Source organism: Pipistrellus hanaki (assembly GCF_964339955.1).
Source record: "Pipistrellus hanaki genome assembly, chromosome: 3".
Lineage (NCBI taxonomy): Eukaryota > Metazoa > Chordata > Mammalia > Chiroptera > Vespertilionidae > Pipistrellus > Pipistrellus hanaki.
The window spans coordinates 181,205,213-181,224,792 of record NC_140505.1 but is presented as its reverse complement, the minus strand read 5'-3'; the positions used below and the strand labels follow the sequence as shown (position 1 = coordinate 181,224,792).

General features: G+C 48.2%; 1 protein-coding gene across 5 annotated transcripts in view; it reads left to right on the top strand.

The window, feature by feature from the left end:
• The window catches only part of LARGE1 (LARGE xylosyl- and glucuronyltransferase 1), a 384,477-nt gene that overhangs the window by 78,808 nt on the left and 286,089 nt on the right, over positions 1 to 19,580 (top strand). For 2 of the 5 annotated variants that reach the window (XM_084880160.1, XM_084880159.1), the window contains one exon: positions 18,984 to 19,102. The exons of the other annotated variants lie outside the window; for them this stretch is intronic. In XM_084880160.1, coding sequence (XP_084736286.1) covers positions 19,083 to 19,102 — 20 coding nt within the window. In that variant the 5' untranslated portion in view covers positions 18,984 to 19,082. The remainder of the gene's footprint in view (positions 1 to 18,983; positions 19,103 to 19,580) is intronic. 5 annotated transcript variants of the gene reach the window in all.

The window sequence follows — 19,580 nt, the reverse complement described above, 5'->3', positions numbered from 1 at the left end:
AGAGAGGGAGAGAGAATAGAAACATCAATGATGAGAGAGGATCCTTTATAGGCTGCATCCTACATACCCCCAACTGGGGATTGAGCCTGCAAACCAGGCCTGAGCCCTGACCAGGAATCAAACTGACCTCCTGGTTTGATGCTCAACTACTGGCTGCCGGTGGGGCCATCGCTTCTCTCTTTCTTTCTTTCTTTCTTTCTTTCTTTCTTTCTTTCTTTTCTTTCTTTCTTTTTTTTTTTTTAAATATATATTTTATTGATTTTTTACAAAGGGGAAGGGAGAGGGATAGAGAGCTAGAAACATCGATGTGAGAGAAACATCGACCAGCTGCCTCCTGCACACCTCTACTGGGGATGTGCCCACAACCAATGTACATGCCCTTGACCGGAATCGAACCTGGGACCCTTCAGTTCGCAGAACGATGCTCTTTTCACAGAGCCAAACCGGTTTCGGCCATCGTTTCCTTTAATGTCACTTTGTGATAATGTTGATGAGATACCGGAGGAACTTGGCTCTTGTTTATATCAGTGAGCCTATGATACAATTGATTTCATTACGTCATTTCTCTTAAAAGTCACAGAACCTATGGACGATGTTAAGTGAGGACTTCCTAGACAGATGGAGATTTACATATGCCTGGAAGCTCTGCTTTAAGGGATTGGCTCACGTGATTATTGGGGCTGCAAGTTTGAAATTGGTAAGGTAAACCGGCAGGCTGCAGCCTCAGGCAGGAGCTCGTGCTGCCTTCTTGAGGCAGGATTTCTTCAGCTGACCGGATGAGGCCCTCTCACATGACTGAGGGTCATCTTGACGGAGTCAGTTTATCGTAGATGGTAACCACATCTACAGATTACTTCACAGCAACACCGAAACCAGCATTTGATTAAATAACTGGCAACAATTGGCGAGCCAAGCTGACACATAAAACTCACCATCATGGTCATGATCGTGGCAATTGATTTGCCAAGAACCGAATACCACTGGCCCTGGAACAATGCAGATTTGAACTGTGTGGGCCCACACTTACTCAGGTTTTTTCCATCTTGTAAACAGACCATGTAAACTTATAGTATCAATGAACACAGCGCTGTGACTGTGTTTTTACTTCCTCATGATTCTTTTGATAATATCTTCTTTTCTATAGTTTAGTTTATTGTAAGCATACAGTATATAATACCCATAACATTCAAAACATGTGTTAACTCTTATCGATCAGGCTTCTTGTCAACAGGAGACTACTAACAGTTTAGTTTGGGGGGAGTCAAAGTTATATGCTGATTTTTGACAGCATCGCGGTTCACATTCTAACCTCCATATAGTTAGGGGGTCATCTGTACTGCATTTGACGCCCTGGGGACCTATTGGAAAAGCATCATTTGCTGGCCAGACCCCCTCCCTCCACCACAGTTGGAGCTGTAGGACAGATTGTGGTGGGGAGGTCAGGTTGAGGAGTGCGACATGAGTGATAGAGGTGCTTACAGGAAGGTGACAGCCCATCAGAATGGCCTGTCCAGAGGAACATTCCGGAATCAGATGATTGAGTGACAATGAGCACTGTGTCCTGGAGAGGGTATTAATTTTGGAGGTCAGACAGACCTGCCTGAGAATCCTGGCCTCCACGTACCTGCCTCCCTGCAACCCACACTGTAATAAGTCACTTCACCTCAGTGAAATTCCTTTTTCACCTTTTCAAGTGGGGAACATAATACATATCTTTCAGGCTTATTGCAAGAGTGTGGAGTATATCTCCTGTGATTTAAACCCTCAGTATGGAGTTGTCTCTCTCCCTGTCTGTCTGTCCAGTGTCCATGGAGTTGTTTTAACATCACATTTGTTTTACTCTAAGTAATTCCCTGTAAGGAGTGTAACACTGGTAGCATTGCAGAATGCAAGTGAGGTAGCTACGCTGGAATTCTCAGGCAAGATGGGAAAGAGTGTGGCATTCAAGGTGCCTTGGCTGCCTGTGTTGACAGTACCAATGCATTTCGCCGGGAGACTGTTGATGAGAAACGGTGGAGCACTGGATTCAGTGCTGTGTCCTCCGAGCTGGGAGCTGAGTTCGGGCCAGGCAAAAGTGGAATGTGGTTTCCCAGTGGCCGTGCCCCCATGGGACTGTCACAAATCATGCTTTCTCAAGACAAGTGGTCCGCATTCTCAACTCCGTCCCCTGCGTTTCCTGGTCAACTGGACAGAGGGCATCCTAAATACTGGACACACCCGTCTTGCCCTGAGATGTTTGTGTGGGATGGTGTTAGACCCTGTTTTCTTTCTGGGCCTGGGGTGGCTGACTCTCTGAAGGTGAACAGAAGAACCTGTGTGATTCTGGCAAATTTCCACAGGAGTGGCATCCTCATCTGGGAGGGCTTGCTGCTTTTGCTCCTCTGAATGGAATGTCTCATGCAGTTGATATATTTAATGTCACTGCTGCTGTAGAGGATGTCTGTGTCTCTTTCGCTTCATGGTCAAATCTTAACCCCAATTTGATGGTATCAGGAGAGGGGGCCTCTGGGAGGTCATTATAGTTAAACTAGAGGCCTAGTTCACGAAATTCATTCATGGGCGGGGTGGGGGGGGTGCTCCCCTCAGCTCAGCTTGCACCCTCTCTAATCTGGGACCCCTCGGGATGTCTGACTGCCAGTTTGAACCAGCAGTCGGACATCCCTCTCACAATCCAAGACAACTGGCTCCTAACTACTCACTTGCCTGCCTGCCTGATCGCCCCTTACTGCCCCACCCCCACCCCTGCCTTGCTGGCCTGGTTGCCCCATGCAGCCTGCTGCTCAGTCATTTGATCCCCCCCCCGCCCCCCTCACTAAACCCTCTGCCTACCTGGTCACCCTACGCAGCCTGTTTTGTGTTGTCCAGTCAGTGCCATGGTTGCTTAGACTTTTATATATATAGATGAGGATTAGTGCCTTCATAAGAGTTACCTCTACTGTTCCACCCCTTGTGAGGATACCAAAAGATCAGCAGTTCAAAACCCAGAAGGAGGTCATCACTAGACCCTGACCATACTGGCTTGTGAGCTGCTGTTTGCCAACCACTGCCTTAAACCAATGCTAAAATACTATCTGTATCTATGTTCTAATTACATACCATCTAATGGGAAAAAACAAACAAACAAACAAACAAACAACCAGAAGCAGGTAGGTACAGTTGCATTAACTATTCCTGAATTTTATTTGCCTTTTCCTTTCGTTATCTGCCTGAGGAGTCAGTGAACTCCTTGAAGGATAGATGGTGTTCTTTTTGTCTCTGAGCTTCAGTGGCTGGCGCAGGGCTGGGCATGTGGTTGGGGGTGCCATACCTGTGGGGACGAGTGAAGGGATGGTGTTGTGCTGTTGGCCTGGAGAGCTGTTGAGGCTTGACTGCTTATGGCATGAAGCACTATACACAGAGGGAAACTCGTCCCGAGGGGAACATCCCAGAGGGTCCGATAGAGGCCTGCGCCATCTGTGCCTCCGATCCAATGGCTCAGAGATGAGCATGGGATTGAGTGAGGCCTCACCACTGCCCACTCACCCTGGCTGGTCAGTGCACCCTGGGAGTCTCTGGTTGGGGAGATCGGATTGGATAGAAAGGGCAGAGCTGTCCCTGTGTGCCCATCCAGGGGAAGTCATGATGAGGAGTAGATGACACGTGCCAAAAAGGGCCTTGTCCCGAAGCATGGGCATGCGAGTTTCTCTGCATGAATCCTAGGAAGGCCGAGTGGGGCAGGCACAATTCTCGGTCCGTTACAGAGCATGGTGGAGCCTAGTTTAGCCTTGACCTCATGCCCAGCCCTGGGGCAGACATTGAGTGCCCTTGGAGTGGGAAAAGAAAGGAGCGTTCAACGCCTCTGTTCCAGTGTGCCTTCTTTTCTGCATTATCCTGCCCATCACAGTCACTTCTAAACGTCTCCTAAGGACATTATGCTCCCGAGGTTGACATCTCCATCTTCCTCAGGCCCTTTCTCTGCCTGGTTTCCCCTCCGCGTGCTCCTCTTAGGCTATCCAGTGAGCACTGAGCCCAGCCTGTTTCCTCCCGATGTCTTCGGTGGGTGTTCCATCTCCATCTGTCACATCCTGGGCGGTGCTCCCATCATCCCGGGCCTGGCTCCTGGCACCGCTGCGGCCTGGTCTCCTCCCTCCAGCATCTCCGAGGCCATCCTTCTCCCTCTGCCATTGTGTTTTTTTTAAATCTCAGAGTGACTCATGGCGGTCCCTGCTTAAGCCTCTTTGATGACCCCTCATTGCCTCTAGAAAACGTCCGAACCATTTAATGATGTGTAAACTGTGCCCAGTCCGGCCCCCGCCTTCCTGGCCTTGGCCTCTACCTCTGTCTACCAAGCCTCCACCTGACACGCTCTGAGTCTGGCACAGTCTTCCATGTTTCCAAGATTTGGGAGTTGTTGGTTTTTCCCCCTTAGAAAGCCTATTAACTTTTTCTGCCTGTCAGACCCCTATCCTCCTTCAAGACTCAGGTTTTGGTGGCTGACTGGAATTGCATGCCAGTGATGACTAAGGAGGCGCCGCGGCGGGCAGCCTGGGTTTCTCCAGAATGGGAGGCTTCTCCTCCGCGCCAACCGCCAGAGCCCCACGAGGGAGCCTCATTTGTTCATGTCTCAACTCGCTCGGCTAAATAGTGTTTTATTAATGCGTGTGATTGTCCTGATGCTCGGGCTCCTGTGCTAATGACTGATAATTGCCTTAATGAGCTATTTGTAAGAAATACAGTAATACCAGTAGGAATGAAACCAGACCCCACCACAGCGGGGTGTGTGTGGGGGGAGGTGAGATAGTCCTTATGCTGACTTTAAGGAGGAGAAAGCAGCCTGCGGGATCCAAGCAGGCAGAATCAGGATCTGAGTTACCTGCTCTTCCTTTTCTTTCTTTCTTTTTAAAAAATATATGTTTTATTGAGTTTTTACAGAGTGGAAGAGAGAGAGAGAAACAGCTAGAAACATCAATGAGAGAGATCAGTCAGCTGCCTCTTGCACACCCCCTACTGGGAATGTGCCCACAACCAAGGTACATGCCCTTGACCGGAATCGAACCTGGGACCTTTCAGTGCGCAGACCAACACTCTATCCACTGAGCCAAACCGGTTTCGGCACCTGCTCTTTCTTGAACACCAAGTTTACCCATCTCCACTTGCAGGGTGACCATGCACATGTCAGTCAGGAGGCTGGGTATGCCGGTAACAAGTTTCAGTGACTATGATAATAGCTTCCCTCTAAACTGCACACCCACCAGAAGCCAGCCTTCTGGACTCTTCTCTACTCTATGCTGTCTTTTAAAAAAACACATATTTTTATTGATTTCAGAGTGGAAGGGAGAAGGAGAGAGAGATGGAAACTTCAGTGATGAAAGAGAATCATTGAATGGCTGCCTGTTGTACATGACCCCTCTCCACCTCCACTGGGGATCGAGCCTACAACCCGGGAATTGAACTGTGATCTCCTGGTTCATAGGTCAATGCTCAACCACTGAGCCACACTGGCTGGGCTTGCTGCTGTCTTCACTCTGAGATCCCGGGAGGTGAGGCAGCCTCTAGCAGGACCATTGCTGGTCTTCTCAGCAGAGAGCCAAAGACACACAACTGCTTCGTAAAGCTCTCTCTCGATCGCTCCTGTTCTTACTTCGTTGGCCCGGGTAAGACACGTGGCTGTGCCTGGTAGAGAAATTCTGTCTGATGTGCTCAGAGCTGGAGGACTGACACTTGTTGGCAGCCCAAGGTCCATCATGCCGTTCAGTGTCACGTGCATCTGCCATCAACATGTTTAAACTGTCTCACCCCATTTCTTCATCTGTGACATGAACACAGCAAATCCTGTTGCATAGGATTGTTCACGATTAAGTAAGATCATGGGCTGGAAAGCAGCTATAATTTTGTCACTGCAATTGTAAGCTCTTGCTCCTTTCTCCCTCCTGCTGGCTCTCACTCAGAGTGCAGGGTCCGTGCCTGCTGTGTGCAGACCGTGTATGCAGATCGCTGAGGTTATGTCTGTGGCCCCCTTCCCCTGCCAACCCCCCCACAGAAGCCATTGCCCTACATGACGGTGGCTCTCTGCGAATGTGGCCAGTGTGATGGAGGACTGGGTCTTCAGATTTTAGTTAATTTTTATAGTTTGAATTTTAAAACAGAAGCCATATAGAATAGTTTCCCTTTAAATATAAGCTTAGTGTTTTAGAAGGACTCCATTTCACTTGAATCATTGAGAATTAAGCATCGGAATTGAGATGCACTTTAAGTGGAATGATTTAGCATTTAGTATGAAAAAATAATGTATCTCATTTTCATATATATGTATATGTTTTAATCCTCACCTGAGGATATTTTTCCATTGATTTTTAGAGAGAGTGGAAAGGAGAGGGAGAGACAGACAGAAACATCGAAGTGAGAGAGACACATCGATTGGTTGCCTGCAACTGAAGTTCGTGCCCTTGAACGAAATCGAACCCGGAAGCCTTCAGTCCACAGGCCGATGCTCTATCCACTGAGCCAAACCAGCTAGGGCTCTTTTCATATTGATTACACATTGAAATGATAATATTTTGTATATATTGGACTTAATAAGCTATATTATTAATATTAGCTTTTCCCGTTAGTTTTCAGTTGTTTTTCTTCATGTGGCTACTAGAAAGTTCAAAATTGCCTATGTGGCTAGCATTTTTTTTCCTGTTGGGCAGTGCTGGTTTAGAGATACAGAGAAGACAAGGAGGTCCCTACTTCCTGAGGATTTCAGTTTGACCATCCATCTGTCCATCTGTCTGTCCATCTGTCTGTCCATTCAGTCAGTATCTACTTCCTGTCAGCCTCCCGTGAGTCAGGTGAGTGTTCTCTTTGGAATCAGCGCTGATCAAAGCAGACATGTTCTTGCGCTTACTGCTTGAGGAGGGGCGGGGACTGTCATTTCCTTGAACATGGCTATGAGGATAGGCTGTTGTGTGCTAGATTGGGCCAGGCAGGGGCTAGGAAAGCATATGACACACCTGGTCTTTTAAATGCATTAGGTGGCTGGGTGGGGCTGAGGGAGGAGGACGTGGGGAGTGGATGACAGCCGGTCCGGGGTTTGGGGAGGAGTCTCCTGGGCAGGATGAAGAGTGTGTATCTGGGTCCTGAGGCCAAGGGTCAGCCCTGCAGTCACCGTTGAGCCTCTCTTCATCGCATCCTCATTTTCATGGGAAAATACAGAAAGGGTAGTCTCCTGAGAATGTCTGACCCCCTGACTGACTTGCGGCCGCCTCACAGAAGCCTCCTCCAGGGCACGCCTCTTTGCGGACCTGGTCCACCGCCCACAGCAGGTCCTGAGCATCCTCAGGACTGGGGATTCTGGGTCTCATTTGTGTTTGTGATCCCAGAGCTGTGCAAGTGCCTTACCATTCGTAAAACTCAACTGGTATTGGTTGATTAAATAAATGTATGCATCACCGAGGAAGGCTTGTTACCTGGGTTACCCAGCTTACTTGTACAGTACCTCTGTGATGGAGGTGGGTGGGGCGGGTGTTGTTGACTCCACTCTGACAATGCTTCATCCTTCTCTTTCCAGATAAGGCGATAGAGGAACTTAAAAAGTAAAGATCTGGGTATGTTAGCCCAGTGGTCGGCAAACTCATTAGTCAACAGAGGGGCAAACGGAGGCTTGCGAACCACATATGGCTCTCAAGCCGCAGTTTGCCGACCACTGTGCTAGCCACTGCTTATTAAGCACTAATTAGGTGCTGGTTCCTATTCTGAGCACGTCGTATGAATTAATTCATTTAATCCCCAACAGTCCTACGGATCAGGTACCAGGGCTGGCATCCTGATTGTGCAGACGATGACACTAGCACAGAGGGGTTGAGAAGTTTTCCCAGGGTCACACAGCTTGCAAGTGGCCGAGCTGGGATTTTTATCCAGGCTGCTGTCTCCAAGGCTTGACTCTTAAGGATGAGCTGTAGTCTTACCCCCTACACCAAACTGCCTATCACACTGTTTCTGGAAGTCGCATGGTTTGAACGTGCAAGGAAGAGGATTTGAAATCAGGGCTCAGACGCTTTGTCTCCCTCCAGCCTGAGCAGCTCACTGAGGACCCTCAGAGGCCTGAACCCGGGGGTGGGGGCTGGAACTCGGAGGTGCAGAAGCTGTGTTCCCTTTGCAAGGAGCGAGTGGTTAGGGAGGGATGTGCATTACAGATGATTTCAATATAATAACAGAGCCCGTTCCTGGAAAGCGGTCAGTATCTATTTGTCCTCTCCAAGTACATGATGCTGTAAAGAGGTGTTTCTGCTGGAGGTCCCGTAAGCCCTGCATCCTGGAAATGCGCCAGTTCATTTAGAAGGCTCTGGCCTGTGCTGGGGCCAGACACACGGACCGCACCGTCCTAGGCGTGTCTAGCTGGGTTTGGGGCAGCCGCCCCAGCTTGGGTTTCTCAGTCCTGTCTCATCCAAGAGACCTCACAGGAATATGCTGCAGCTTTCTCTTTCCCTCTTCTCCTGATGGGTAGGGTCCGTTTCCTTATCCTTTTACTCACCTACCAGCTCACTCATTCACTCACATAACAAATGCTTATTTTTAAGAAAATGTTTTTTGTGGTTTTTTTTTTTAACTTTTCTTGTTAGGCAGTGTCCCCAGGGATAGAAAACAGCGGTGAATAAAACAAAGACTGTGGCCATGAACTTACATTCTAGTGAGGGGCAGGGAGAGAAGTCAGACACACTAAAGGCCACGTGTTGTATGATTCCATTTCCACGAGCCATCCGTAGAGGCAGAAAATGGATTGCTCTTTACCCGGGCCTTGGGGCAGCGAGGATGGGCAGAAACCACCCAGGGGGCAGGGACTTTTATTGTGGAGCGGTAAGTGCCCAGGGGGCAGGTACTTTTGTTGTGGAGGGGTGGGGATGATTTGGACCTAGGCAGACACGGTGGTTGCACATCATTGCAGACGCACTAAATGACATGAATGGTTGTTCACACTCGAAATAGTCAAGTAGATGGTGCGTTGTATTTCACTTTAATGCATTTTTTAAAAAAAGTAGAAAGCATTCTGGTGAGGGGAGATAGACGTTCAATATAGTTCATAGTGAACATTTCAGAAAGGGGAGGGAAGGAAAGGAAGTGGGCATGCCCGGTGGAATGACAGTTGTCATTTCAGACAGGGCTGGGTAAGGAGATGGCAGAGGGGCTGAGGGAGGGAGGGAGGGCCAGCAGGGCCCAAGCAGCGGGCACAGTAAAGCAGAGGGTGAGGAGAGCCTGCCCGTTGTGTTCCAGGAACAGTCGAGCGAGGGCAAGGCTGAGCCAGGGCTGCTGGCCCCATGTGCGTGCAGATTGGAAAAGACACCCCTCGGCAGCACAGCCCGTGAGTGCAGGGCTCACGCGAGGGATGGACTGGATTTCAGCCCTGTCTGTCTGGCCACGTGGTTCAGGCACCACATACAGGTGTCACGTGGTGGCCCTGCTCAGAGCCGAGGCCCAGCAGGGAGAATCACATTTGGGGTGTTCACTCCAAATGACATAGGGAGCCCTCGGAAGGGTCCCAGCACCGGAGGGACAGCCTCACCTGCTTTTCAAAGGGAGCCTTCTGGCTCAGCCAGGAGATCACAGTCCAGTTCCCAGTCAGGGCACATGCCTGGGTTGGGGGCACACTCCCCAGTAGGGGGCGTGCAGGAGGCAGCCGGTCACTGATTCTCTTTCATCATTGATGTTTCTATCTCTTGATCTCCCTCTCCCTTCCTTTCTAAAATCAATAAAAATATATATTTTTTAAAGGAGCCTCCCTGTGACTGTGTCCAGGAGCGACCGAGGGCAAGAGTAAAAGTGGGGAGACCCGGCAGTCAGGAGACTAGGGCAGTAATTCAGGCAAAGGATATGGTGGCCTGGACCAGAGTTAAGAAGTGACAGTGGTGGGCTGTCATCAGGCTCTGGTTGTGTTTCCAACGTAAGCTCGGCGGGCACTGCTGACCGCCTGGATGTGGAGATTAACAGAGGGAGAGGAGTCAAAGGTCAGTCTTGCTTGTTATGAGGGCAGCAGAGGGAAGGGGGAGGGGCACCTCCCTTTGTTCTACTGGGGGAGCTCCCAGCACTCACCAGAGGGGAAATGGGTAGTGTCCTTCGGTTTTGGTCTCACTGAGTGAGTGATATTCTCAGATACCCGAGCAAAGATACTGGCCGGGCTGCTGTATATGAGCCCGGGGTTCTAGAGCAGGTGGCGATCAGACGCAGGTCAGGAGTTGCCAGCATGCAGGTGGCATCTATAGCCGAGGGTCTGGCTGAGGGCAGCTAGGTAATGAGTGCAGTTGGAGGAGAAGGTTGAATTTGGCTGCACTCCCTAAGCTCTGGGCTGCACTGCACTGGGGACGTTCGGGCTGGTTTAGCCATTTTTAAAAACAGATGGTTTTCTTTTTCTTCATTTTTTTATTTAAGCCAAGAGTTGCAGTTTTACTCCAAGAGGAATAAGAAGTAGGTTGCTCAAGGTATCACACCACACACATGAGCAGCTGGCGCTCTGCAGCGTGTTCCGTGGGAGGCGGTGCCAGGTGTGTGCGTGTACATGTTTGCTGTGTGGAGCCGCAGTGAGCGTGGCTGTGGGCCCCTCGCAGCCTTCTTGTTCCTGTGTGTGTCCCCAGCATTCAGAAGGTGCCAAATACATGTCTGTGCAGTGAGTGGTTGGGTGGTCCTTGTCCCCTGTGCTTGAGGGCCCAGGGAGAAAGATCCCGCCTCACATTCTGTCGTTAACCCATGGTTTGAAGCAAAGAGACGCGTATGCACTTTGATGACTGGGGATAAAGTCCACCTCTGTGGGTTGAAGAATCACCACCATTTGCAAGTATAGGTTCTGGGAAGAAATTCCAAACTGCTGTGAACACGGGCCGTGTTATTGGAATCAGCGGATGAGTTCCCACCAACACTGCTCCAGCCAAAACCGTTCCCCGTATCCCCCTGTGCATAAGAGAGTTAACATAGCAGACCCACTGCTGCCCACAGTACGGCCTGCTTGCAAGGTTGGCCCTTGGCTCACGTCTGAGAACTTGAATGTAAGGAGGGTTCCCTCCATCCCCAGCACTGATGTGGGTGCCTCACCGGGCCTGAACCTTGTGCTAACAGTATAGTTCATGCCAAACCCCAGCCACTGTGGCCTTGTCCACAGGAACCATTTTGCTATATTCATTTGTCTAGTTTCTTTTGTCTTCTTTTCATGCATAATAATCTTACAAGGAAAATCATGTTCCTGACACCTCTCCTCCCTGGATTTATTATTTTAAAGATTTCTGTTGTGTTTCTTATTCACATTTTGGGTTATTTTGGATGTTTCTCCCCCTCATCCTGAGAGATGGCGCCAAAGATGGGGTTCTCTTCGACCCCTTTGCCTGGCGTCCCCGCCATCCAAGGGCATCAGAATGTGCTAGAGGTTTCGGTTCCTCCTGGCTTCTCCCTTCCTGATGTTTCAGAGTCTTACTGCAGCTGTTTGTTCTTTATTCCTCATGAAGCGGGCTCTTAGGAAAGGTTCCAATCGCAGGTTAAATTGAAGTAGATGATGCATGCATTTACATATGTGTTACCTGCATAATAGTCTAGTACTTAACTGTGTTTCAAGCATTATATACATATTGACTAAAACATCACAGAACCTCCATGAAGTAGGTGCAGTGTTTTTTTTTTTTTTTAAATCACATTTTATATCTAAAGAAACTGAGCCCAGAGACATCAGTTGACATCCAGTGCCTGTCCTAGTACATAGTAGGCATTCAGTACATAAGCCACACAAAGGTTTCCTTTTCTCCTTAGCCACAAAGGGTAAATGCTTTTATTATTAGGCTTTTAGTATTTTTTAATACTAAGGCTTCTATTATTTTTCCTAGGAAGAGGGTGGTCGTTGGTAATAATGGCAGAACTTAGTACTAGCAGTACTTAGTACTAGTAGTACTTAGTACTAGTAGTACTAGTACTGTGGTGATAGTAGCAGTAAGCCTTTGGTTTAGCTTCCATATGAGAGCCATAAACCTGTCATATTACTACATAGAAAAATAATATGCTACTAATACAGTATACTAATAACAATATTATTTTTTGAAGTTTTTATTGATTTTGGAGAGAAAGGGGGAGAGGGAAAGAGGGATAGAAACATCAGTGATGAAAGAGATTCATTTGATGGGCTGCCTCCTGCACACACACACACACACACACACACCCCACACACACACACCCACTGGGGAGCAAGCCTGCAACCCGGATATGTGCCCTGACCAGAAATTGAACCATAACGTTCTGGTTCATAGGTAGACATTCAACTGGGCTATTATTATTTATTGATTATACTGTCAATATATTCATCTTAGTAGCATATTTTGCTGGTAAAAATATGCTAGAAACTGCTCCTTAGCAGGATTATTCCAACAGAAAGGTATCTACACAGTGCCCTGTAGCCTAATGATAAGGCGCTGTGAGCAATAAATGGTCCTTCCAGGTGAATTTCCAAGTGAAAGGACGCTTCCCCCTTTAAGCAGAAAAATTTCCACAACCAAAACAAACCAAAACAAAACAAAACACAGGATGATGTTGTGGGAAATGGTCCAAGCTTGTGTGTTTCTCCTTTCCCAGGCAGAAAGACGTAAACTTATTTTCATAACGTGACTCCACCGCCAGCCTGTCACCGGGGCTTGCAGAGGCGGGAAGGGCGCTTGCCCTGCTGCCAGTGTCCCCACCGCCATGCTTGTCCTTCCTTGCTGGTTTGTCCACCTTGCAGTGTGCTGTCAGACAGTCCTCGCCGCACCTCAGCTGCTCGGTCAAGTTTGAAGGTGGCTGTGGCTGTTCAGTACAGAGCATGTCAACTTTTTAAAAAAATATATATTTTTATTGATTTTAGAGAGGAAGGAAGAGGGAGAGAGAGATAGAACATCAATGATGAGGGAGAATCTTTCATCGGCTGCCTTCTGCAGGCCCCCTTCCGTGGATCAAGCACTCAACCTGGGCATGTGCCCTGACTGGGAATTGAACTGTGACCTCCTGGTTCCTAGGTTGACACTCAACTACTTAGTTGTGAACCATGCTGGTCAGGTTACCTTTTTTTTTTTTTTTAATCGTCACCCAAGATTTTTTCCTTTTTTTTTTTAAGAGAATTGAAGGGAGAATGGGGGAGGAGAGAGAGAGAAACATTGATGTGAGATACACATCGATTGGGTTTCCTCCTGCAGAGACCACAACTAGGCCAGGGATCCAGCCTACAACTGAGGTACATGCCCTTTGCCGGAATCAAACTGGAGACCCTTCGGTCTGAGGGCCAGCACTCTAACCCAGTGGTTGGCAAAATCATTAGTCAGCAGAGCCACATATCAACAGTACAACGATTGAAATTTTTTTTGAGAGCTAAATTTTTTAAACTTAAACTTCTTCTAACACCACTTCTTCCAAATAGACTCACCCAGACCATGGTATTTTGTGGAAGAGCCACACTCAAGGGGCCGAAGAGCCGCATGTGGCTCGTAAGCCATAGTTTACCGACCACTGCTCTAACCCATGAGCCAAACCGGCCAGGGTAGAGCACGTCAACTTCTTAATTGGACCTCTGACAGTCAGTAGCTTCTCTCATCTACTTCTAAAAAAGCAATTTCTTTCTTCCTTTTAAAGTCTTGTCTTTCTAGCTCAGACAAGCTACAAAACAGAGCCCTCTCCTCAGGGTGTCCGGAGGGAAGTTGGTGGAGGTGGAAAGAAGGTCACTGCCGTGGTTGTTGGTAGAGTTTGTACCTGATAGTCACCTCGAAGGGCGATGTGCCTGTGGAAGTTGGAAAGCAAAACAAGGAAAAAAGAAGATGGGAAATGTCTGAAGTCTTCCAAATAAATATTCTGCGTAGGCATCGCTGCAAAAATAGCTCAAAACAGCTTCTGGAAATACCTGTCAATTATATCTCACATCTCGCTGAACTCTGGAAGCTGCGTGTCAGAATAGCGGAGTGGCTCTTCGGGATGTGAGTTTTTCGGCCTTTGTGATGGGCAGGCAGGGTGAATGTAAACCTCCGTCAGCTTCCAGCGTGGCATGCCTTAGTCTTTCAGCATCGTTTTGAAGCTGGAAAGATAGCTGGGCATCTCCGGGTGGGGGGTCATTTTCAGTATTTCTGTGGAGTGGCAAAAACCTCCAGAGAAACAACCATCTTTGCTTATTTTATTTCTTTTAATTTTTTTTATTCCCTTAATAAATATTAATTGCCATGGGGGCAGTTTGGTATAGAGCAGGCCTGTCAGATACTCAGCCGAGTTAAACGAGGCATGCAGCCTGCTGGCTGGGAGTCTGACACGCTTGGTATAGAGTTTCAAGGTTGAGCATATTTTGGACTTGGAGTAGGGAGACGTGGTTTAATTTCCTGCTGTGTCATTGCAGGGTCCCCGCATCTCGGTTTCCCTCCATAAATAGTGATGGAGGCCGAGCTCCAGGTGTCACGCCAGGAGCATGGCACATGGGGATTGAGCCTGCAACCCGGGCATGTGCCCAGATCAGAAATTGAACCGCAACCTCCTGTTTCATAGGTCGACGTTCAACCACTGAGCCACACCGACTGGGCTATTATTATTTATTGATTATATTGTCAGTATATTCATCTTAGTAGCATATTTTGCGCATAAGAAACGTATCCACACAGCGCCCTGCAGCCTAATGATAAGGTGCTGTGAGCAGTGTGTATCAGTTAGGGTGGGTTTGGTTGTGAGGACCGGGTCTGCCCAGCCCCTGCTGGACACGGGGTCCCTACCCTCCTGGAGTTTACAATCAGGCGCTGTCATTCCCATCTTCTGTCCCACGTCTGTATCTTCTTCCTAAGTTACTATGTGAATACGTTTATGGAGTGGAGAAATCGATACCACTCTCAAGTGGCCAGGGACCGGAGGAACCAAACCACGCTGACTTCCGGCTCCTGTGCGAAGCAGCGTTCCCAGTTCCCTCTGTCAGGTAGTCGAGGGCTGTGAGCACGTGCCAGCGCCCTAGTGAGGGTGAAAGGGAGGAAATAACTTTCTCACCACATCCTTCTGAACTCAGGTGTGAAGGTTTTCAACCACTGGTTTTCTTTTCTTTTTTAAAAATATATTTTTATTGATTTTTAGAGAGACAGGAAAGAGAGGGAGAGAGAGAGCTAGAAACACGCCCCTTACTGGGACTCGAGCCCACAACTTGGGCATGCGCCCTGATCTAGAATTGAACCAGTGACCTCTTAGTTTGTGGGTTGACACTCAACCATGAGCCGCACTGGCCGGGCAACACGGATCTCCTCAGTCTGATGGAGCGGAGCTCTGCCTGTTGGGGAAGGCTTCATGGAGGAGGTGACTATTGAGTGTGGTTTGGAAGGACGATGAGGAGTTAACTGGAGGAAGGGCATTCCAAAAGGCCAGACATAAAATGGCTTTTGTTTGGTTTTGAAATGGACATTGTTTTTTATTTGGTCTCAAATTCTAGAAATGAAAAGACATTTCAGAGGATTGTTGAGACTTCACCATGAAGACCTGCCCTTTCAGAAGAGCATTAAACACACACACACACACACACACACACACACACACACACGCCCCTCGAACTCTCACTTGCCCTCCCTTCTTGCTGACGATGAACAATGTCACCTCTTGGATTTAGGTCACCAGCCTCCCTATTGCCCCTTATCCTGAAACCAGCCTCTCCGGTGCCTCCCCCAAGGTTTGGATTAACTGATTCAGGTTTCAGAAGTCTTCTCTAGCCCTTGTTTAAAATGGGGTAAAAAATACTCTCCTCCTTTTACTGCCCTTAGGAAGAAGCAAGCCCCTGTCTGCAGGGGGCTCACCCTCCATTCCCCTCCACCCTCTCAGCTCCCCCCCCCGGGAAAAAATATGCTAATTCATTCACCTTGCACCTTAGCAGCAGGAAAGGAGGCTCTTGCTGAGGACCTGAGAAGTGAGGCCTGAAGTGAATGATCGGCACAAAGGAGAGAAGGATCTAGAAAGAGGAGAATGCTCAGAGTCCTCTGGAGGGAGTAGAGAGAGTTTCACTACCACCCCTCCTTCCTGGTGCCTCTTCGTAAGGTCAGAATATTTCATACCGTCTCCTGGAGGGAACCCCCGCCCCCCGGGTGACCTCTCCCAGCTTTGGGGCGTCTGAAATGGAATTCCAGAGGCAGCGACTGTGACGGAATGTGACCAATTCCTCAACAGAGAATGCCCTTTGGCTACAGAGCCGCGATATTGAACCTGGCCTTGATAGCTCATGGCGGAGCAATTTGGAGGGAAATGTATTGGGGATGCTTCATTATTCCAGTTAACACACTTGAACGGGGACCATGGTGTTCCTTTGCATGATGTAATACATGTGATGGTAAAAAGCCAGTCTTCCTCCTAATGAGGGCCTTATTAGAAGACACCTTCCCTATCCTCTCCCTGGTGTCTGGATAGTGCGTCCTGCTTATGGCCAGGAATTCCTCATTTTCTAATGACACCGAGTTTTCATTGAAAAGCGCGTCTTTGGTATCGACTGGATTAAAAGCAATAAACAAAAGGAGACTGTGAGCGTTGGTCTCCAGGCAATGTACAGCCGCGTGGCGTCCAGCCCCGGGCACATCCCTGTGCCCTGCCATCCTGTCCCGGTTGTGGCAACTTCATACAGCGTGTCCGGGGTCCTGCTCTGTGGTGGCGCGGACTCCCTGCCCAGATGAGGTCAGATAGCACCTCCCTTCTCCCCTGGCAGCCGGTTTTTGAAGGGGCTTTGACAAGAGTCAGGGCCCAATTATTAAATCACCAGGGCGACCCTTTCTGTTCGCCAGCTGCTAATTAACTTGTGAAATTGGGACCTCATCTGGCAGATAAGCTCGTTTGGTTTGACAAACAGTTTAAAACTAGTTGTAAATAAGAACAAATTGCGGTAATTTTTCCCCCCTCTAACCAGTCCTGTGGTTGGCATGGATGGGTTTTAGAGGGTTGTGTGTTGTTTTTTTTTTAATCCTTAAACATCTCAGGTTTGTAGCAGCGAGGCCATGAATGTCTTCGCATTTTCAGTTGTGTCGTTGTCAGCCTGGGGTGACCGCGCACACAGCAGCCGTTCCGGAAGTGGTGCCATGCATTAGAAAGGACGCTGCAAGGTGTGCCTGTGAGATACGGGTTGAGCAGTGACTCATTGGGTGACTTTATTAACATCTTCGTTCCCCACTTTCCTAATTCACAAGATGGACAGGAAACTTAAAGTAATGAATATCCTATATAATAAAAGCGACCTGAACAACAGAATGATCGGGAATGACCGGTCATTATGACACACACTGACCACCAGAGGGCAGATGCTCAACGCAGAAGCTGCCCCCTGGTGGTCAGTGTGCTCCCATAGGGGGAGCTCCGCTCAGTCACAAGCCAGGCTGATGGCTGCGAGTGCAGCAGCTGTGGCAGGAGCCGCTCCTACCTCCTCAGTCTGACAGGCATGGAGTGGGCGTAAGTCATCAGTCGGACGTCCCCTGGGGCTCCTGGGCTGCCAGAGGGATGTCTGACTGCCAGCTTAGGCCTGATTCCCTGGGGAGCGGGCCTAAGACAGCAGGTGGACAAACCTCGAGGAGTCCTGGACTGCGAGAGGGCACAGGCCAAGCTGAGGGACCCCCTTGAGTGCATGGATTTTTGTGCATTGGGCTTCTAGAATATAGTATATATACTGTATATAGCATATATATATATATATATATATATATATAAAATTTATATATATATATAATTTATATAAACAGAAACATTATATATATATACATACATATATACATACATTTATATATATATATATATATATATATATATATATATATATATATATATATATAGGCCTAAGTGACAGTTACTACTGGACAGCCGGATGGATGACCAGATGGTAGCTATGATGCACACTGACCACCAGGGGTCAAATGCTTAATGCAGGAGCTATCCCTTGGTAGTCAGTGCAGTCCTACAGCCAACCTCCCTCCAGCCAGCTAACCTCCCGTAGTTCCTCCCCCCTGCCTGATTGGGACTGGGTAAGCTGGCCCCAATCATCAGCCAGGCCGAGGAACCCCACCCGTGCATGTATTCATGCACTGGGCCTCAAGTATACTGGTGTGGCTCAGTTGTTTGGAGTATTGTCCCATGCGTGGAAAGGTGGCAGATTCAGTTCCCAGTCAGGGCACATACCCAGGTTGTGGTTCAATCCCTGGTCTGGGTGCATACAGAAGGCAACTGATCAATGTTTCTCTCACACATCAATGTTTCTCTCCCTCTCTCTCTTAAAATCAATTATTTTGATTGCAGCTAATCTGCGCTATTAAGCCCTGACTGTTCTGATGTCACCGGTTATTTTTTTTTAAATTGATGTATAATTCACATACCATCAGTCTCACCCTTTTAAAGTATACAGTTCAATGGTTTTAATAATCACTGGTTTTATCTATTTAGCATATTCATGAGACTGTGTTCAGTCACTGCTGTGGAATTCCAGCACATTTATTTTCATTACCCCCAAAGAAGTCAGCAGTCACTTCCCATCCTCCTCTTCCTTGAGTTCCAGGAAAACACCTTCTCTTTCCCTGAATTGGGACCGGAAGTTTCTTGAAGGGTTTCTCTCCCTCCCATCTTGAATGCTTCCAATCTGTGGATCTTTCTGTGTTTAGATCTGTTAAACATTTTATAAAACGTGTTGGTTTGATGATGATGAAGAAGAAAATAAAAATTGAAGCAGCAGAGCAAGAAGACAAGAACTCGGAGGGTAGACTTCACTTTAGTCTTTGCTTTCTGGATGACTTTGGACACGTCACTCCCTGGTCTCAGCCTCAGTTTCCTCATTCGGATCCTTTGTGTTGGATTCGAGACCTATTCCCTCCCCAAGCTTTCTGTTGAGTCAGTATGTATATATTTGCTTCCAGTGGGCTTGGTCTGTAAGTTCCTTGCTTTCTCTTATCCACAAAACCAGAATGGATTTCTTTGATCAGTGTCCCTGTTCTACATGAAATAAACATAACGTGTCTATTTATTTGCGTGTGCGTATAAAACAGTGGCATTTTTTTTTTTTTCAGGCAGCTGTCTCGTGAGGACGAATGAGATAGTTCCTGTAAATTACCCAGCACAGGCTTTGGCACTTAGTCAGTGTTGGATAAAAATTCTTCGGCGGGTGCATGTTGATGGATCATCCCAGGTAGACCCGTTGACATTGGCCATGTGAAATCCATTGCATTGATCGTCCCCCGTGACCCCAGCTTTCTCAGTGTTGGGAACCGGGCCTCTGCTCTCTGCTTTCTTTCCCGCGTCACCCTCACCGGTGTGCGGAGCCTGTCAGTGTGAAATTACAGATTTGGAAAAACAAATGCTCTGAGAGGAGCAATCCGCCTCCCCCGGCTCTCGACAAGTGGCATGGGAAATGAAAAACGCCCGGACGAAGACAAATTTATTGGATACCAAAACCACCGGGCTGTTGATTCTCGGAGCCAGACAGCCAGGTTATGAATTGGGTGATAAAAACGGAAAGCGTTTAGCCTGACTTCTAAGACGGGGACGGCGTTGTGTGTGATCACAGCTATGGGGCTCCTGACAGCCCCGCGACTAATGAACTCGCGCTTATTAACCGGGATGAGCTGCCACTGTCTGTCTGCTGTGTTGTGTGTGTGTGTGTGTGT